We start from the raw sequence: 20,940 nt of genomic DNA, 5'->3' as shown, positions 1-20,940 counted from the left end.
ATACGTTGGGAAAAATCGAGAGTACTAACTTTTTAATTGTTTTTACGTACAAAAAATTACAACACACATCAAAGAGTACACAGGACCACTGACAGCAGAGTATCATTAGATGTAGGCAGGGCCAGAGCTGCTAGGTTCCCGGGAGATCTGGTGCCGGCTGTTGAGTTCCGGATTGGTTGGTTCCGTCCTGGTGTCTCCTTCCTCCCCCTCCCCCCAGACTGCGCGCACTGACATGGTCGAGCTGATGTTGTGCAGTCCGTGCTCCGCCGGTACCGCTGGGCCGGAGGCCACAAAGGACTGAAAATAAAAATGGCGGGAAGGAGAAGCCTACTTTTGGAAGGTGAGCTAGCATCACTGGCTATCGGTTATTGGAGAGAGTAATATCGGTTTGTTTGTTATCGCTGAAGGAAAAGAAATGTCCTGGTTTTTGCACAGATTGTGTGCGCCTTAAAGGGCAGGGTAATTGGTTTCAGTGTATGTGTTGATTTAAAGGCTTGTTCTAGACGATGTAGGCCCACAGAAGTGACAGAAACTCGCATTTAAAACTGTTCTGTCTGTAGGTCAACTTTAAACAAAAAGTACGGAAGTGAAGTATTAGAAGTAGCAGCGACACACAACTGTTATCATTTCTATTCCTGTTGTTAAGTACGTGTTTTATATTCTAAAGCTTTGATTTTACTTCTGCTAAACGTCGTCGTAAACGTAATCGTAATCTCACGGTGTACAAATATGTGGAATAATAGTTCAAAATTTTACCATCTCCAACAAGGTAGAAGTCCTCCAGCTTTAGAAATATCTTTCTAGTTTACTTGTACTATGTTGACATTTCAATTTAAGCACCTGTCGTCCGAGTTAGTCCAGATATTGCAGTGAAAGGATGAGATAAGGTATTTAAAGCAGTTTCACTGGAAAACATTTGAATTTTATTTTGTTTAGCTTTCCTTGTTTAGTTGGCCTTTTATTGCTATGTACTTTTAGCGACAACTGTCATTGATCCATGTTGGATTAAAACATACTTTTTTGTACTGAGGAAGGTAAATAAGTGTCCCAGTTGTTTCTCCACCTTCCCATGCGACTGTTCACATATATAATCATTACTAACAATCTGAGTTTGACCTTGGGTCTCAAAGATCTTCAATTTTGGGACTGCGATGAATGTACAAATCATTTTGTTTGAGTTTTTGTCAAATTCATTTCAATAGGGTGTTGAATAAATGATGGTTTTACTCTTGCTTATCTTCTCTCTCTAATTTTCTGTGTATTTATGGTGTGTTACGTAAAATGTTTTGGCTTTACACTTGTTTTTGCTATTAGAAAAAGTGTGCTGAACAAAATCTAAATTATGTTAACTAGCAATAGGCCATCTCAGGAGATTGTGCCTGGGTGGATGCAGCTTGTGAAATTAAATTTGTTTGTTTTAGGCAGTAGAAACTGACACTCGTATAATCCCTTCCAGTGCTGATACAAATTGTTTATCAATTTTGAGTTCCTGCTTCCAGTACCTGGTCATTGCATTGGTCCTCTGCTTTTTCTATGGTCTTCCCAAACACAGGCAATCCAGTCAGGAATGACTTATCGTGCATTGTGTCCAGTTCCAATTAACTTGAGGTCTCACTTACAGATGTCCCTATATCTCAAATATTAATTACCTGTTAGTTTTGTTCACTGGTAACTTTGCTAATGGCATGTTTTTGGAAGCATTGCTATTGTCCATTAGGTGCACATAACCCACTCAATTGAGTTACTGTTAAGTGAGGAACTTTGGAACTTTGACTGGAAGTATAATTTGTTGTTAGTCCACACTTCTCAGTTATGGCCTAGGTAATCCCCCTGTTGGAGAAAGTGAGGACAGCAAATGCTGGAGATCAGAGCTGAAAAATGTGTTACTAGAAAAGCGCAGCAGGTCAGGCAGCATCCAAGGAGCAGGAGAATCGACGTTTTGGGCACAAGCCCTTCTTCACGAATGAGGAAGGTGTGCCAAGCAGGCTAAGATAAAAGGTATGGACGAGGGACTTGGGGGAGGGGCGTTGGGAATGCAATAGGTGGAAGGAGGTTAAGGTGAGGGTGATAGGCCGGAGAGGGGGTGGGGGCGGAGAGATCTGGAAGAAGATTGCAGGTCAAGAAGGCGGTGCTGAGTCTGAGGGTTGGGACTGAGATAAGGTGGGGGGAGGGGAAATGAGGAAGCTAGAGAAATCTGCATTCATCCCTTGTGGTTGGAGGGTTCCTAGGCGGAAGATGAGGCGCTCTTCCTCCAGGCATTGCGTTGCCAGGGTCTGGCGATGGAGGAGGCCAAGGACCTGCACATCCTTGGTGGAATGGGAGGGGAAGTTAAAGTGTTCAGCCACAGGGCAGTTGGGTTGGTTGGCGCGGATGTCCTAGAGGTGTTCTTTGAAACATTTCGCAAGTAGATGGCCTGTCTTCCCAATGTAGAGGAGGCCATATCGGGTGCAGCAGATGCAGCAAATGGTATGTGTGGAGGTGCAGGTGAATTTATGACGGATATGGAAGGATCCCTTGGGGCCTTGGACGGAAGTGAGGGGGGAGGTGTGGGCGCAAGTGTTGCATTTCTTGCGGTTGCAGGGGAAGGTGCCGGAAGTGGAGGTTGGGTTGGTGGGGGGTGTGGACCTGACAAGGGAGTCGCGGAGGAAGTGGTCTTTCCGGAACGCTGATAGGGGAGAGGAGGTCCTTGGCTGCCTCCATCTCCAGACCCTGGCAACACGACGCCTGGAGGAAGAGCGCCTCATCTTCCACCTAGGAACCCTCCAACCACAAGGGATGAATGCAGATTTCCCCAGCTTTCTCATTTCCCCTCGCCCCACCTTATCTTAGTCCCAACCCTCGGACTCAGCGCCACATTCTTGATCTGCAATTTTCTTCCCGACCTCTCCGCCTTCACCCCCCTCTCCGGGCTATCACCCTCACCTTAACCTCCTTCCACCTATTGCATTCCCAATGCCCCTCCCCAAGTCCCTCCTCCCTACCTTTTATCTTAGTCTGCTTGGTGCACCTCCTCATTCCTGAAGAAGGGCTTATACCCGAAACGTCGATTCTCATGCTCCTTGGATGCTGCCTGACCTGCTGCGCTTTTCCAGCAACGCATTTTTCAGCTCTAATCCCCCTGTTGATTTCAGCATCAAGAAATTAGTTACTGGTAATTGTTGATTCAAAATATGTGAAAATGCTAGTGAAGATGAAGTTTCTACATCCTGGCACATACCTTTGTCTCTGTAACGCTGATTGTCAGTCTCAGGTCCTTGCATTTCTGGACAAACTGTTAATGTCACAGCTAATCTTCAAACAGCAATGCATGGACTAGTACTTTATGCAGTGGGGTTTTGCCATGAAGTTGCCAAGTTAAACAGGGTACCATAATCTCTGGTATCTAGCTGTATGCCCTCACTTGAATTGCCAGAAGTGTACAATTGCAATATGGAGAATGCGCCAAAGAGGATTGGTATCATCTCACACCCTATTTTTATAACTCCACTGCTGATCTTGAAAGTTCTAATGTTGCTGTGTTGTACCTGACAAACTGCGCACAATCTTGTGGAAAGAGAAAATTACCCGTGAGTCACTTAAATTACCACATATTCAAAAGTTGGATAGATTACTTGCATAATTTTCTCTCTGTTGTGATAGAATTAAAACTACTACATTTAGTGGATGTTATCTACACATCAATTCAACAATAACCAACTAGGGGCAGCATTACTGTCTCAATGTTAGGGACCCACGTTCATTTCCACCCTCAGCTGACTGTCTACGTGGATTTTTGTCCATGTCTGCATGGGTTGTTTTTCCGAGTGTTCTGGATTCCTGTAGGGATTCTATGAAAATGTTCTACAAATCAGCTTTAAAGTAATAAGGTATCCTAAGGGATTTTCAAGGAACACAAAGGAACAAAATTGAACACCAAGCCGGCTAATGAGGTATTCAGCTTGATTGCCAAAAAGTTGGTCAAGAAAGTAGATTTGAATGTCTTAAGGAGGGTAAAAAAAAAGTGGATGGAATTCTAGAGCTCGGATTCAAACAACTGAAGGTTTCGCTGGCACTGGTGGCGTGATTAAAATAGGAAATACTGAAGTGGTTGGAAGCTGTGGAGCGATATAGATCAATGGGCATAGAGGAGATGAGTGACTAGAATTTATGATTTCGGGGACACTAGCAGAAGTTTGAAAGAACTCAAGTATATGAGAATGGGATGCAAGAGACCAGCAAGGATTATTGTGGTACAATCTAGTCTGTAGATTATAAAGGTGTGAATAAGGTTTTCTGTGACAGATGCTTTGAAGCAAATTGTAAAAAGTTTTGGAAAGTTGGAAATAAGTAGTCCTGTTAACGTGTGGTAGAAAGCTCACTTTGAATTTGTGTGGATATCATGATTGTGAACAGTCCGGTCAGTTGCCAGGGTTAGAGGTGGCAGTGGTGTAGAGGGAATAGTTACGGGAACCACAGAGCATAGTTTATTTGCCCAGTATTTAAATAGAGGAAATTCCAGTCATTCAATATTGGTTGTTGGAGAAGCAGCAAGATAGCTTGGAAAGATAGAGGAGAGATAGAACTGGGTACCAATAGCTTGGGGTAAAAGCAGACACCCCCCAAATTCCTTCATTGAAGGACAACAGGGTGCATGAGTGAGAAGTGAAGCCATTGTAGGTAATTCTCTGGCAATGACAAGATAAGTACAAATGAAAGCAGGCAAGAGCATCTCACCTAGCTGCACAATGGTGCAGGTGCTGGAGTGGAATTTCATGATCAAGAACATCAGAAGATGCAGAAAGAGTGAGAAAGGGCTGTTTGTCCTTTTTCACTGTCAACGAGGATTTCATTTATAACTTTGCTTAAAAAAAACTTGTGCTGTTGGGGGAAATTTGATTGCAGGTGTTCATTAAAGAAATTCCTGAGATAGGTAGATCTGGATTTTAGAGGCAACGACAAGATCGAGGATCTTGGCTAGGTTGAGGAGGTACAAGATGGAGAGTTTCCACGAGCGGACTTTTAGCTTGTATAAGGGAGAGAGCAGATTTGAAGAAAGAGGGATTGTATCTGAAGGCTAATGTAGCATGTATGGCAAATTATGCTTTATTATGGCAGGAAATGGGTCTTGGGACAATTACGCACATGGCGAGATGAGGAAGAGACTAGAGACAGCTTTGAATTCAAGGTTAAAATAAGAATGAGCTTGGGAGGAGGTTGACCTGCTGGATTGCGGAGGAAGGAGAATTCATGTTATCTTTTGTTCCTGTATGAATATTGTGCAGTTATTTTTATTAATGGGCAACCTTGACCAAAATGCTTTGTGCATTTTCTAATTAGCCTGCTCGGGGATGTTATTACACATTTTCAGGAGCAGGTGGGACTGGAACTTGGGTATCCTGGCTCAGAGACAAGGACACTACCACTACAGCACAAGAACCTGATGATTTGTATTTTAGCTAGATCCAGTGATGAAAATCAACTGGATTACCACCAAATATGCTTACGTTTGCAACATTTGAATTTGATGGAGCAAAGATAGTTGTATACTGGGAAGAACAATTAAGTTTATCAAGGGTCGGCTGGAGTGTGTATGGATAAGATATCAAAATGAATTAAAAGCAATATAACTATGAATTTGTGAATGGACAGCTAAGGCACTTGGGGCAGTTTTTTTTGCCAGTTTCTGATGTTGAGAGATTTGGGCTTAGAATGGGGGGGAAGAACATTAGTAAAATGTTACTAGAATGCTAATCAAGTGAAAATTTATATGAAACACTTATTTTAAAACAAACATGAAGCAAGGGAGTATAAAGAAACAAAAATAGAATAATTTTCAAGATTAATTTAAGATGGTTTAATTGGCATTGCAAAATGCTTTGTTCTTACCAATCAACTTGAGAGAACAGCAGAGTTCTGGTCTGTAGTAAAGATTGTAATTGAGCTCTGTTACTTATGTTATAATTTATCTGCAAAGATTATGCTGATCATTGTGCCACACTGCTCGACAAGCTGCCACAAAATGCATAATTTAAAAAAAGATCCTGAGGAGACCACCAAAGTAACCAATTTGCCTTCCTGTTTCTCGGGACAAAAGCAATCATATAAGGATAAGATAACTATTTATTGTTACATATTTCTCCTTAAGAAAAGAGAATATTTCTAATCTACTACTATGCAACTTAAATTATAACATTTTTATAAATATGAATACGGTCACTCATGATTAAGGGAAACAAAAGACTGAGTTTAACACAGATGCAATGGGTGAATAAAGAATATTGACTAGGAAAGCAAAATTCTTAAGATCAGTGACCATAAGGTTGAAAGTTATTTTTCTGTGTACTTTAGAGATTTTAGCAATAATGGTGGTCTGTACAGTTATTTTTGTTCCTCAACCGAGTGGTTGATTAGGTGGACCCAGGTCTTGTTTTAGAATTTTTTTATTACTGCATTCTTTTCTTTTCCTATTTGCTTCCCAAATGGAAGCATTCTGTAGGCTGTGGCAAGTTTTTTTCTCCTCTGTTGTAATGACACTTGCAGCTTTTTAACACCAGAGGGCTGTTGTCAGGCAGAATTTTTTTAACTGACGTGATTTTGTGTCATTTGGGCTCTTGTTCTCCTTGTCAATATAACCTTGTATCACATAGCCCCATGATGTGCAGCACTTGCTTTTGAAGTCGCAAAACTCTCCTTTTTTCAATTGTAGATGTCCAACTTCCATTTCAGTTTGCCTTATTCCCAAGAAAGAAAATATATTGTCTCTTAAACTTGGCATTTAATAGAAATTAAATATTGTTTTTGTACAAGAACAAAATCTCACCTTAACATTGGAATAATACATGGCAACATATACATAAATGTTCCAGCTAATGTAGAAGTGTACGCATTCAACTTAATATGCTATATTCTGTATATGTGCACTATGAGAGATCACCAGTTACTAATGCTGTAATTAAAATTTTTACATTGCATGAAACATGAGATCTTTACAGCCTAGAAAAAACTCTGCTGGAGTAGATGTTTGATTATGACAATGGCTACAGGCACCACAATGAGCTTCCCACAAAGCAAAGTTTGTGATCAATAACGTGTGTTTTTTTTGTCAATTAACCCCTGAGGCATTTCCCTGTTTAGCTGCAAAAGAATAAGACATTGTACTTTACATAGTAAAATTTTACATCTTGAATAAAATTACTTATCTGGAGTATGAACAGTATTGAAAACTACTTCCAGCTTTCATGTTTGCCAGAAGTTTCCACAACTTGGTCAGACTTCAAAGTCAAAGTCCTTTCACAACTTTTTGACTCACAGCACAGAAACAGACCCTTTACACAATCCCAAACTAACCTAATCCCACCTGTATGTGCTTGTGCCTTACTGACATGCACATCAGAATCTGTAGTTTTTGATTTACCTTGGTGGTCACATTGGATGAGAGTGAGGAGAGAAAGGAGAAATGAAGAGTGTTTTTTGACATGTTGTAAATTTTTAACTTGAAAATTTGTCTTTTAAAAGGAACTGTTAAACTCTGAAACAAAAACAGAAGGTGCTGCGAAACCCAGAAGGTCTGGCAGCATCTCTAACTGTTTTTCTCTCTCTAATGTTTTGAGTATATTGACTGTTCTTTAGAGGGGTTTACCATTAAAATCGTACTGCCTTAAATCCTGTTTATTTACTATCAGATAGACTTTGCCCTCCAAAAGACAACCCCTCCTTCATTGGTAGGATAACACATTGTGGGTAATATTCTTGTCTGTTATAAAACAGCAGAGAATCTTAATTATGAGTAAAAAAGAAGATTATCTACACTGGTCATGTTGTTTACAATTGACATATATTGCAATATCAGTATAAAACAGGGCTCACAGTCTAAAACCAAAGGTGTCTCTTTTAAGACTAAAATGAGAAAAAGTCATTAATCTCTGGCCTGGCCAGCATTTATTGTCTTTCCCTCGTTGAAAACGTTGTGGTGAGCTGCCTTCTTGAACCATTGCAGTTCATGTGCTGAGAGTAGACCCATCATGCTGTTAAGGAGGGAATTAAAGCTGGAACAATAGTTTTGTCATTTGAGACAGTGGAACGGAGTGGAATACTAAGACTGTTACGGGGGCTTGGGTGAGAGATAAAGAGAAAGGGAAGGAGAGTGAGCTGAGCTTTATGAAAAGGTGAATGAGATTATGCTCAAATCTAATAGCTAGAGACGGGTATGTGGAAGACAAATTGAGCAGTATTGATGGAGATGTAGGCAAAATTAAATTTCTTTGAGAGTTTCAATCTTTAGTTAGATTCTGAGATTATATCTGCCACCCTCTCAATTACTGAATTACTAGTACTAAAATTTTAATAACAGAAACTTTTTAATCTAACAGCTGTATCTCAGTGATATTTAAACTTCGCATTCTGAAATTATACTCTGCACATAAACTGTCAATAACCATTTAACAAGCTATCTTTTGTAGATAGAGATTCTCTCAATTCTCTTCCAGAGGATATTCATTTGTACTTCAGTATATACTATTTCGTTGGGAGAAAACATACTATTTTTACGAAGTATTAAGTTATATGTCATGGTGCCTAAGTTAGTTCCTAATATGAAAATATGTGGATGTAATTATTCAGACAAGGCATTTCCTTCATGTGAATTAGTTAAATCGTATTTCTCCCTGACCCCTTTTTTTTTCCCAACCCAGCTTTCTACCTTTAAATGCCATACCTCATTTGATCTCTTCTACTGTTGTGTTTGTCATGTTATTATAGATTCATAGAGATGTACAGAATGGAAACAGACCCCTTCAGTCCAACCGATCTATGCTGACCAGATAACCCAACCCAATCTAGTCTCACCCAACCCATATCCCTCCAAACCCTTCCTATTCATATACCCATCCAAATGCCTCTTAAATGTTGCAATTGTACCAGCCTCTTCGGGGAGACAAAGTAATTGTTTAAGATGTTTGCCGTTTCACTGTCATTGCTTGAATTTAACATTTGCATCCCTGAGTATTCCATCCCTGTTGTAATTTGTATGTGTAGAGTACCTTTTTTCTTCCTGCTGCTGGGTCCCTGACCCAGGCTTCTTCCTTGGATGTTGGTCCTAGGTTCTCACTGCCAATCACCTGTTCTCTGGGTATTAAATCCTTTTTCCAAGATTCATTCCTGGAGTTCACTCATCTTCAGTTGACATATTCCCACGAATCCCTGTTGTCATCACCACCAGATGTTTCCAAGATTATTCCTGCTTTATTGTTCTGCAGTTTCCTCATGCAACAGTTTACACAGTTCGAGTGCATTCCTTTCTAGAGCCCAGTTCTGCTATTTACCGGTGCAGCACATTTCACATGGGTTGACCACTTTACCCATAATTTCTTCGGTTTGTTTCTTTGGGTTCCTGCCTTACTTTTGTCCTCAATGTGTTATTTTAGGATTGTTATTCTCTAAATGTTCCTGATACACAAAATTTTCTTTTATTCTGATTAATCTATTATTGAGTCCAGCAGAAATTTGTGGTCGGGCTGTATGCTCCAATCTTTGCATCACTGCTTCTGCTATAAGCCCAGAGATGGGTGAACCCATTGATGTTCCATTGATCTGTTCATATATTTGATTGTTGAATGTGAGATGAATTAGAGAATATGAATCACAAATCCAACCCAAATTCTGGATCAGATATGTAACCACACTTCTGTTATCATTAAGAGAACAGAAATCGAAAATACACACCGGATTATTAACATCATACTCTCAGGGCTCAGGTTTAGAAGAGAGTAGGAAACCATTCCTGATGAAATGGTACAAAGAACACAGAATGCACCACAACCGTGTACAGACCAACCACACACACTGACCAAGTCCTGAATTACAACAGCAATCACCCAAACACGCACAAGAGAAGCTGAATTAGGACCCTGTTCAAAAGGGCTACAATTTACTGCAGCACTCCAGACCAAGGAAGTGAAGAAGAAGAGCACCTTGACAGCATATTCGCCAAGAACGTAAATCCCCGCAATGTCACCAGCAGATGCCTAACAGACAAGCAACGTGATGTGGACATGCCGTGACCTAACTCGCTAGCCACGTTACCTTACTTTAAAAAAAAGTCTCTGAACTGACAGCCAGACTTCTTCGACTGTTTGGATTCATGCTCAGACAACAACTCACTAGGACAAAAGACCCTGTACCCATCATGTGCAAGATTAATGTAATTTACAGGACTCCATGAAAAGATTGCACAAAACACTTTACAGGGCAAACAGGCAGACAACTAGCACTAGGTATCCATGAACACCAACTGGCTGCTAAACGCCACGACCAGCTGTCTTAGTAGCCATACATACAGATGACCAGGACCAGAAATTCGACTGGGACAACACAAAGACCATGGACATGCTAAACATAGTGCAGCCAGAGAATTCCTAGAAGCATGGCACTCCGCTGCGGATTCATTCAACAAGCACATTGGGTCTAGGTCAATGTACCAGCCACAACAATGAACAATTCAAAGTAGCAGAAATTCCAGAAGAGAGAGTGCAGCAGTGCTTCATACGAGGCTCCAGAGCACTGAAAATATCACCTAGACAGGGGACGAAACGTCTACAAATCAACTTTCCAGCTTGGAGAACATACCCACCAACACAATCCAGTTGTTGTGGTCCACGTTGGTACTAACAACATAGGCAAGACTAGGGTGGAGGACCTATTTGGGGATTACGAAGCACTAGGCAGGAAATTGAAGTACAGATCCTCAAGGGTCATAATCTTCAGATTACTGCCTGAGCCACATGCCAATTGGCATAGGGACAAGAAAATTAGGCAAGTAAACAAGTGGCTAAGGGATTGGTGTGGGAAAGAGGGATTCTACTTCATGGGGCATTGGCATCAGTTTTGGAACAGGGGAGGATCTGTATCGTTGGGATGGTCTCCACCTGAACTGATCAGGTACCAATGTTCTAGCGAAGAGGATAAATAGGGTGGTCAGTAGGACTTTAAACTTCTGAGTTGGGGGGAAGGGAAAGTGAAAGCGACAGGGAGTATGGATTTAAATGGAAAGATAAACAACAGGATAGCATATGTGCAGGCGGATCTAAACCGAGGCAGACTGGGAATGCAGCAAAAAGGAAGGATAACTTCGGACATCTTAAGACTTCCAATACTCTAATGATAAAGTTAGCATAAAGACACTTTACATGAATGCTCGTAGCATTCAAAACAAAGCAGATGAACTAATGGCACAGATCATAGTGAATGATTATGATGTGGTAGGCATCACAGAGACTTGGTTACAGGGGGGTCAGGACTGGCAGTTAAACCTCCAAGGATTTTCAACTTATCAAAAAGACAGGGAGGTCGGCAGAGGGGGTGGGGTTGCCTTGTTAGTTAAGAACAAAATTAAATCTATGGCACTGAATGACATAGTGTCAGATGATGTGGAGTCTGTGTGGGTGGAATTGAGGAACCACAAAGGCAAAAAAACCATAATTGGAGTTGTGTACAGACCTCCTAACAGTGTCAGGACCAGGGATGCAACATGTACCGGGAAATAGAGAAGGCATGTCAGAAAGGCAAGGTCACAGTGATCATGGGAGACTTCAACATGCAGGTGGACTGGGTAAATAATGTTGCCAGTGGATCCAAAGAAAGGGAATTCATGGAATGCTTACAGGATGGCTTTTTGGAACAGCTTGTCATGGAGCCCACAAGGGAGCAGGCTATTCTGGACCTAGTGCTTTGCAATGAACCAGACTTTATAAAAGATCTTAAAGTAAGGGAACCCTTAGGAAGCAGCGATCGTAATATGGTAGAGTTCAGTCTGGAGTTCGAAAGAGAGAAGGCAAAATCGGATGTAATGGTGTTACAGTTAAACTAAGGTAATTATGAGGGCATGAGAGAGGAACTGACAAAAATAGACTGGAAGCAGAGCCTAGCGGGGAAGACAGTAGAGCAAAAATGGCAGGAGTTTGTGGATATAATTGAGAACACTGTACAGAGGTTCATCCCCAAGAAAAGAAAGATTATCCGGGGAGGGATTAGACAGCCATGGCTGACAAAGGAAGTCAGAAAATGTATTAAAGAAAAAGAGAGATCCTATAAAGTGGCCAAGAGCAGTGGGAAATCAGAAGATTGGGAAGGCTACAAAAACAAACAGAGGATAACAAAGAGAGAAATAAGGAAGGAGAGGATCAAATATGAAGGTAGGCTAGCCAGTAATATTAGAAATTATAGTAAAAGTTTCTTTCAATACATAAGAAACAAACGACAGGCAAAAGTAGACATCGGGCCGCTTCAAACTGATGCTGGAAGCCTAGTGATGGGAGGTAGCAGGATAGTGATAGTAGGAGAACTTAACAAGTACTTTGCATCAGTTTTCACAGTGGAAGACATGAGTCATATCCCTATAATTCAAGGGGGTCAGGGGGCTGAGTTGAGTATGGTTGCCGTTACAAAAGAGAGAGTGCTAGAAAAGCTAAAAGGTCTTTAAAATGGATAAATCTCCTGGCCCCGATGGGATACATCCTAGAGTTCTGAGAGAGGTGGCTGAGGAAATAGCGGAGGCATTGGTTGAGATCTTTCAAGAGTCACTGGAGTCGGGGAAAGTCCCGGATAATTGGAAGATCGCTGTTGTAACCCCCTTGTTCAAGAAAGGATCAAGACAAAAGATGGAAAATTATAGGCCAATTATCCTAACCTCGGTTGTTGGTAAAATTCTAGAATCTATCATTAAGGATGAGGTTTCTAAATTCTTAGAAGAGCAGAGTCTGATTAGAACAAGTCAACATGGATTTAGTAAGGGGAGGTCATGTCTGACAAACCTGTTGGAATTCTTTGAAGAGGTGACAAGTAGGTTAGACCAGGGAAACCCAGTGGATGTGGTCTATCTAGACTTCCAAAAGGCCTTTGATAAGGTGCCACACGGGAAGCTGTTGAGCAAGGTGAGGGCCCATGGTGTTCGAGATGAGCTACTGGGATGGATTGAGGATTGACTGTCTGACAGTTGGGATAAAAGGTTCTTTTTCAGAATGGCAGCTGGTGACAAGCGGTGCCCCACAGGGTTCAGTGTTGGGGCCACAGCTGTTCGCATTATATATTAATGATTTGGATGAAGGGACTGGGGGCATTCTAGCGAAGTTTGCAGATGATACGAAGTTAGGTGGACAGGCAGGTAGTACTGAGGAAGTGGGGAGACTACAGAAGGATCGAGACAGTTTGGGAGAGTGGTCCAGCAAATGGCTGATGGAATTCAACGTGAGCAAATGCAAGGTTTTCACTTTAGCAAAAAGAATAAAAGCATAGACTACTTTCTAAACGGTGAGAAAATTCGTAAAGCCAAAGTACAAAGGGATCTGGGAGTGCTAGTCGAGGATTCTCTAAAGGTAAACATGCAGGTTGAGTCCGTGATTAAGAAAGCGAATGCAATGTTGTCACTTATGTCAAGAGGGTTGGAATATAAAAGCACCGTTGTGCTACTGAGACTTTATAAAGCTCTGGTTAGCCCCCATTTGGAGTACTGTGTCCAGTTTTGGTTCCCACACCTCAGGAAGGACATCCTGGCACTGGAATGTGTCCAGCGGAGATTCACACGGATGATCCCTGGAATGGTTGGTCAACATATGAGGAACGGCTGAGGATCCTGGGATTGTATTCATTGGAGTTTAGAAGATTAAGGGGAGTCTTAATAGAAACTTACAAGATAATACATGGCTTGGAAAGGATGGACACTAGGAAAGTTTTTTCTGTTAGGTGAGCAGACTAGGACCTGTGGACGCATCCTTACAATTAGAGGGGGTCAATTCAGAACAGAAATGCGGAGACATTTCTTCAGCCAGAGAGTGGTGGGCCTGTGGAATTCATTACCGCAGAGTGCAGTGGAGGCTAGGACGCTAAATGTCCTCAAGGCAGAGATTGATAGATTCTTGATGTCTCGAGGAATTAAGGGCTACGGGGAGAATGCGGGTAAGTGGCATTGAAATGCCCATCAGCCATGATTGAATGGCGGAGTGAACTCGATGGGCCGAATGACCTTACTTCCACTCCTGTGTCTTATGGTCTTAACTGGTCCCCAAGCTACAAATCTTTACATAAACCTTGAGCATTCTTTATGCCAACACATAGAATAACTAATTCTAATTTGGGAAGAATAATATGGTCACCATGACTGAGACATGGCATCAAGTTGAAACTCAAATTTACCAGGCTGTAAGGCTATAAGACACAAGAGCAGAAATGAGGCCATTCGGTTCATTTGAGTTTGCTCAGCCATTCAATCATGGTTGATAAGTTTCTCAACCACATTCTCCCGCTTTCACCCTGTAACCCTTGATCCCCTTGACAATCAAGAACCTACCTCTCTGTCTTAAATATACTCAATGATCTGGCCTCCACAGCTTTCAGCCTCAGCAGTGAATTCCATAGACCTACCACTTCCTGGCTGAAGAAGTTTCTCTGTATCTCCGTTCTAAAATGTCTTCCCTTTACTCCAAGGCTGTGCCCCTGGTTCCTAGTCTCTCCTACCAATGGAAACATCTTCCCAACATCCACTCTGTCCAGGCCGTTCAGTATTCTGCAAGTTTCAGTTAGATTCCTCCCTCAACGTCTAAACTCCATCGAGTATCAATGCAGAATCTGCAAACATTCATCCTATGTCATGCTTTACATTCCTGGGACCATCCTTGTGAACCTCCTCTGAACCTGCTCCACGGCCAGTTCATGCTTCCTGAGATGTGGGCCCAAACTATGCATATTACTCTAAATGTGGTCTGAACAGAGTTTTATAGAGCCACACAAGTACATCCCTGCTTTTAAATTCTAGTCCCCTTGAAATAAATGTCAACATTGCATTTGCCTTCCGGACTACTGATTCAACCCACAAGTTTACCTTGAGAATCCTAGTCTAGAGCTCCCAAGTTTCTTTGCACTGAGACTTCAGAATTTTCTTGCTGCAAAAAAGTATGGGGAAAGATGTGGCTTCCTAATTAGGGATATAATTGTGTCAGTGATGAGAGAGAGAGAGAATACAATGAAAGGCAGAGGGACTTTTATGGTGCAGTAATATTGAAACTATCTTTGAACCAGAAGGCTCAGGTTTGAGGACCACGTTCAAGAACCATCTGCTTCAGAAATTTCTAATAACATTTCTGAACAGGTTGATGACAAATATCTATAATGAGAAACGATACAGGCTGTGGAGTCTGTTGTTTTAAGACTTAGAAAATGATTTAAGTTTGTCTTGGTTCTAAGTGTGAAGTGATAAATTGTGTACATGCAGAATAGACAAGAATGCAGCAATAGTATTGAGTTTTAATACAACAATTAGCTTTTATGTGGAAATGCAATAATTAGATTGGTCTATGTCTGTAAGTGAATAGCATCATAGAATCTTTACAGCTAAGGAAGAATCTATTTTACCTTTTGTGTCCATAATAGATCTGTACGAGAGCAGCTCTGCAAAGCCCTTTGCACCACCCTTTCCCCATGGACCTGTAAATAATATTTTTTAGGGTGCTTACCAATTCCCTTGTGAAAGCTCTAATTGTATCTGCATTTACCCTGTGGTCCGGTAGTGAATTCCTGATCCAAACAACTTCCCGTGTAAAGCTAATCCATGTCTCAATTTGTAAAGCCCATGTTTCCATATATTTTATTCACAAACCCTGCTTCAAAATTTGTGCACAAATTCTACGTGAGTGTGTCTATTGTATGTTTGTAAGGCTTTTGTTTTTATTGCCTTTCCTATGTTTGGAGAATCCACTACATCTCAGAGAAGAGGGACTGAATGTTATTTCAGGTATTTACTGGGAAACCTGCACTTGCGTGGACAATGCTTAAACAGCAGAGTAATTGTTAGTCTGTGACATGTTCTGTGAAGACTTACCATCAACCTATGACCTACATGGCCTATTCAGTGCTCTTGAAAGTGATACTGGCTTTCATGGCTACAGTGTAGTCCTTTTTCTGGCTAGGAATGAGCGAACTCTAACGTCTGTCCAGTAGCCCTGATCTACGTTCAACAATTGACATGCCATCTTAGTGGTATACGAGTCCAAAGTTTATGACCAATGCTGCACACCAGTGACAAGAGTTAATCAGATATTTTTCTTGACTGTTGGTTTCTCCAGGATGCAGGGAACTATTGATGGGATTTATTTACTGTTCACTTTTATCATTAAGAAAGATTTCAACTTCATTGTCTTCAGTTAATAGTTGAGAAATCAGCATGCTTACTCAGTGAAGGTTTCACAGTGGGGATATGTAGAGATCTTGCAGAAAGGGACCGCAATTTTAACCTGGAGCATTTGAACATATAGGATGTTTCCTGCTACTGCAGGAAAAGCAGTTGCTAATGAGCTATCCAAAAGTATTTGCTGCATACACCAAGAAACAGAAGAAATATAACCAAATCTTTTCCAAGAACAGGCCAAGTGAGGCATAGTTTCTAGACCTTCCTGGAAAAGATACTCACCTGGTAATTGCAGCATTCTTTTGAATTACCTGAACCCTGGTATTCCTCTGAAAATTCCAACACTCCATGCGGTCTGTCCTGCTGAGTAACATTCTCATAGGTTTTCAAAAATTTCAGCTGCTAATACAAATTCAAATCCAATCAGTTTCAGCCAGTTTTCTGCAAAATACTTGAGGTATCATCCCTCCATGATTTAAGTTCAGTGAATGTTATGCTCAGTGCTCTCCCTCCTGCTGTAACTGGCTATAAGACCACAGCTTACTCTTTGCTTAATTCTGTCAGGTGTTTAAAATGAGCCTAGCCCCTGCAGTGGCCAGCTCAAGATTAGCGTGTAGGTTTGTTCAGGCAGAATTTTTAAAGGATTAAAACTCCAATTTTACTGCTACAAAACCACAGAAAATTTTGGATCATTTCAATTTTCCTTCTATCTATAAAGACATAACAGAGTCTAGTAGAAACACTACATGTGTCATAGTGCACAAGATGGAACTATTGAGGTGACCCTCGTTACAGTGTGGGAGCAACCTTGTGGTCTAAATATGTTCAACTAATTTGAAGCTAGATTATGACCTGTTTCAGTTAACATTACTACATAGCGCCCTTTTAATTTCTGGTAAAGGAGCATTAAATGTCCCCAGTCCCCATCTCGAACAACGTACTATGCATTTGGGTTTCATTTGTTTCACTCCCTTTAGACCTCTTAGGGGAGAAGAGCATGCAATCTTCCTCACATTCTGGAGCATTATGAATGTTCCACATTTTAAGATTCCTGTTTTCATAGAGTTTCCCTCTTCTGTAAATAAATTATTTCCTTTCTATCATCTTTTATTTTTTCATTGCTATGAAGATGAATATGAAGGCCTTCAATAGTACCTTGTAAAAGGTACTACTCGCCATTCAGCCATGGCTGCTTAAAGCCAAATCTCACTTTCTTTACTGACACTTCCCTGGCTGTCATTCACTGCTGGTATTGCTCTGTTGGCAAAGCCTGTTATGAATCTGCATCTCTACTTTGGAAACCATTTGAGCACACTGAAGTTCAATGCCATCAAGCAGCCAGACTCTTCTATACTTAATTTTTGGAGCTATGCCATTGGGTGCAGCATGACATCAAGATGATATTTATGGTTAACTGATTTGTTATTGCTCAGACACTGCACACTTATTGCTTCCAGATGTTTTTAATTCTGAAGTTGATCTACCAAGTCAGAAAATTGTGCTGCATATGTCAGTTGTGGATATTTATTAATTCAATTGTAGACTGTTGCTTCAATTCATGCTGATCTGCTTATATGTTTAAAAAAAGTGCACTTTAACGTATGCTCATTTATTTAGCATGTTTTTGTATGACCATTCCAACATGATTTTTATTTTTGTCTGTCATAGAATGTATTTGCAAGGCTACTATTTATTGTCTATCCCTAACTGCCCTTGACAATCTTATGGTGTGTTGTTGTATTGGCCCATATGGTGTATATATTCTGACAGAGCTCTTGGTCAGAAAATTACAGAATTTTGGCCAGTGTTGAATGATCATTGATATATTGCCAAGACAGGATGGAGTTTGGGGAGGAATTAACAGGCATATGAGGACACCAACACCTGATGCTTTTTGTTCTACTAGCAGATGGAGGTAATGGGTATGAGATGCTGTCAGAGAAACTTGGCAAGTTTCTGCAGCGCATCTGTATATGGTACAAGCTGTTCTCAAACTTTGGTGAAGGGAATGAAAGTTTAAGATAATGACAGATTAAGGTGCTATCAATTATATTTTCACTCCGTTTTGGTATGAAGGGGCATCAAAAATGCAGTGGTTTGTTGCTGAGCTTGTAATGCAGAGACCCAGGAAATGCTGCAGAGACTCTGGTCTGAATCCCACCAAAGCAGATGTTGATTTGAATTTACTAAATATCTGGAATTAAAAGTCTATTGGCTACAATAAAATCATTGTCAGTAGTGGTAAAACCGTCCGGTTCACAAAAGCCTTTTTAGGGAAGGAAGTTTGCCATCTTTACCTAGACTAGCTGACTTGTGACTCTAAACCCATAATAATTTAGTTGATTCTTACTTGCCCTCTGAAATAGTCTATCAAAAAAAGACTTAAATTACATGAGCCTCTGGACATCAATTTACAGGGGACAAAGGGTGTTTTTTGGGATAGGAATGGTGAGGACTGTTTCAAAGGAGAACAAAATAGTTTTCTTTCTCAGATATTAAGGTAAAACTAATTGCACACTATAGGTTGTTCTGCTATAACATGCAATTTGTTAACACGAGTTCACTGTAACGCAATTGATGAATTGGGGACATTATTTCTAAAGTGCAAACTTTTAAAACGTGTGTTGACTGCAATGTGATTAGATCACCAACACTTTAAGCACTGATTCTAAGCACAATCTTTCTATAATGCAGGGATGCATAAGAATGCAACCATTGCATTATAGAAGAACTACCTGTGTTTCACAATCTCGTGCTTTTTTTAAAAACATCACATTAAAGGACAATTAACCCATTAAATACCTATGGAATATGTACTGCTTTTCCTTGCCATTCCTTTCACTAGTGCTCAGGAACTGTTTTATTGGTAGTTGTTGATCAGTTATATTCTAACCAATCTATTCAGCGATATCATTACACACACATCTGGAGCAGGTGAGACTTGAAGCTAGGTGTCCTGGTCTGCCCTCTTTCTAGTTAGTTTTATGTCAGACTGTTCAGACATGTTATAGCACAGCTCTGAAATAGATGGGACTTGAACACAGGCCTTCAGGCCTAACACTTTTGCAACTATTACTGTACCTCAGAGGGTTAACCCTGCTCTTTGTAATTATTTTTGAATCACCCTATTCAGAAATGTTATGACGTATTCTGGAACAGGTGGGACTTGAACCCAGGCCTCTGGTCCAGGGATATAGACACTATCACCATGTCCCAAAAGGGCACCCTGTTTTGTTTCTCGTAGCTTACTTTCTATTGGCTGAGGTGGTGAGATATATTTGTGGTTTGGTAAGAAGTTGGCTTGACGAGCTTCCTCTTGTTCGTACTTGCTCTGCAGGATAATATGATTCTGGAGAATATGTAACGTGAGATTTGTCATCTATGGGAGTATAAAGCAGGTGGTCAGATCAGCTGCATATTATTGAATGTTTGACAGTCAACAAAATTGACCACATTGGAACCGTATGCTAGTAGGTTCATGGGTGACTGTAATCAGATTCTTGATTTTAATGTAAGAGCAAAGTACTACAGATGCTGGAAATATGATTTAAGGACTCTGAACTGAAACATTTGCTCTTCCACTACAGATTCAGCTAAACTACTGAATTTTGCAGTATTTTGTGGTTTTATTTTGGATCTTAGTATTCTGGTTTAAATGTTTTAGCATCACATACCATGATTTTACTGCATTCACGTCCAAATAAAGCTTAGGATTCTGGGCATTTTTAACCATTTGAGGGACTCTTGTAATGTGATTCCATCCTTGTGATTTAAGAAACATTAAAACTCATGATTAGGAAATCTTCAAGCATAAATTTTTTTTATGGATGAGACATTGAGCATTAGTTTAATCAGTCAGCCGAAGTGGATATAGAAGACTCTACTTCACTTCAAGTAGGGTTATTCTTGTCCTGACCAATCTTTGTTCTCAAATCAACATTGCAAAAGGAAGTTATTTAGTTAATATCAGATTGAGCATAGCAAGCTCCCATAAATGAGAAAATTGGCTCCTATAATTTCTTCATTAAAACAAGAACATTACAAGGACAATACATCAAATTGCCTACATAGTTTAAAGTAATCATGAAAATGTTATATAGACTCAAGTAAATAGTTTTGTAAAAGTCTTGCATATGACTGGGAAATTAATTTCCAGTTTAATTTTGAAGGGGGTTGAATTAATTACTGCAGCATTTTTTCCCAAACATTTACCATGTTGTGTACAATTTTGAAAATTTACATTTTTCTATTTTGTTCACGTTTAAAAATTGTGATTAAGTAACAAACATTACATTTACAAGGAGCTCGAAGTTGAAATCTGTCCATAATCGGACTTTGTAATCATACGTGTTTTTATGTCTGTTCTCGGGCTATACATTTGGTTGTTTTTCTTTTGCGTTTTCCTGGGTCTTTCAAGCTGCTTCCCATCTGCTGCTGTTGGTCTTATACCCTTTTTTTAGTCATTGCCTTGTTCATAGGAGCAAAGGAGTAATCCTTGAAAACATATGATTTTTTTTTTAATCATCCATATTTTTTGTATTTTCTCTTTTTTTTGCTTTCCTTTTTACTTTCTGAAGGGTTGAAATCTAAAGGCATTCAATAGAAGCAGAATGCAATTGGTTAGATTGAATCAAGTTTACTTGATTAGTTGTTTAAATTGTTTCTAAAGTACACTTTTTAAAAAAGTAACAGTTATATTACATGTTGTAAATCAACATTGAGATATTTTGATTGTTGTCTTCATATTGATTCAAGAAGTACTGTTGTTGACTGGATAACATTGCTGCTTT

General features: G+C 40.2%; 1 protein-coding gene across 5 annotated transcripts in view; it reads left to right on the top strand.

The window, feature by feature from the left end:
• Positions 1 to 230: 230 nt before the first annotated feature.
• The window catches only part of senp6a (SUMO specific peptidase 6a), a 172,527-nt gene continuing 151,817 nt past the window's right edge, over positions 231 to 20,940 (top strand). For 3 of the 5 annotated variants that reach the window (XM_060831646.1, XM_060831645.1, XM_060831644.1), the window contains exon 1: positions 231 to 340. In XM_060831646.1, coding sequence (XP_060687629.1) covers positions 310 to 340 — 31 coding nt within the window. In that variant the 5' untranslated portion in view covers positions 231 to 309. The remainder of the gene's footprint in view (positions 341 to 20,940) is intronic. The other 2 variants (XM_060831649.1, XM_060831647.1) reach the window with 2 other exon arrangements.

This window comes from Hemiscyllium ocellatum, chromosome 10, assembly GCF_020745735.1.
Source record: "Hemiscyllium ocellatum isolate sHemOce1 chromosome 10, sHemOce1.pat.X.cur, whole genome shotgun sequence".
NCBI classification, from domain to species: domain Eukaryota; kingdom Metazoa; phylum Chordata; class Chondrichthyes; order Orectolobiformes; family Hemiscylliidae; genus Hemiscyllium; species Hemiscyllium ocellatum.
Note: the sequence above shows the minus strand (reverse complement) of the source record. Positions and strands in the feature narration are given on the sequence as shown.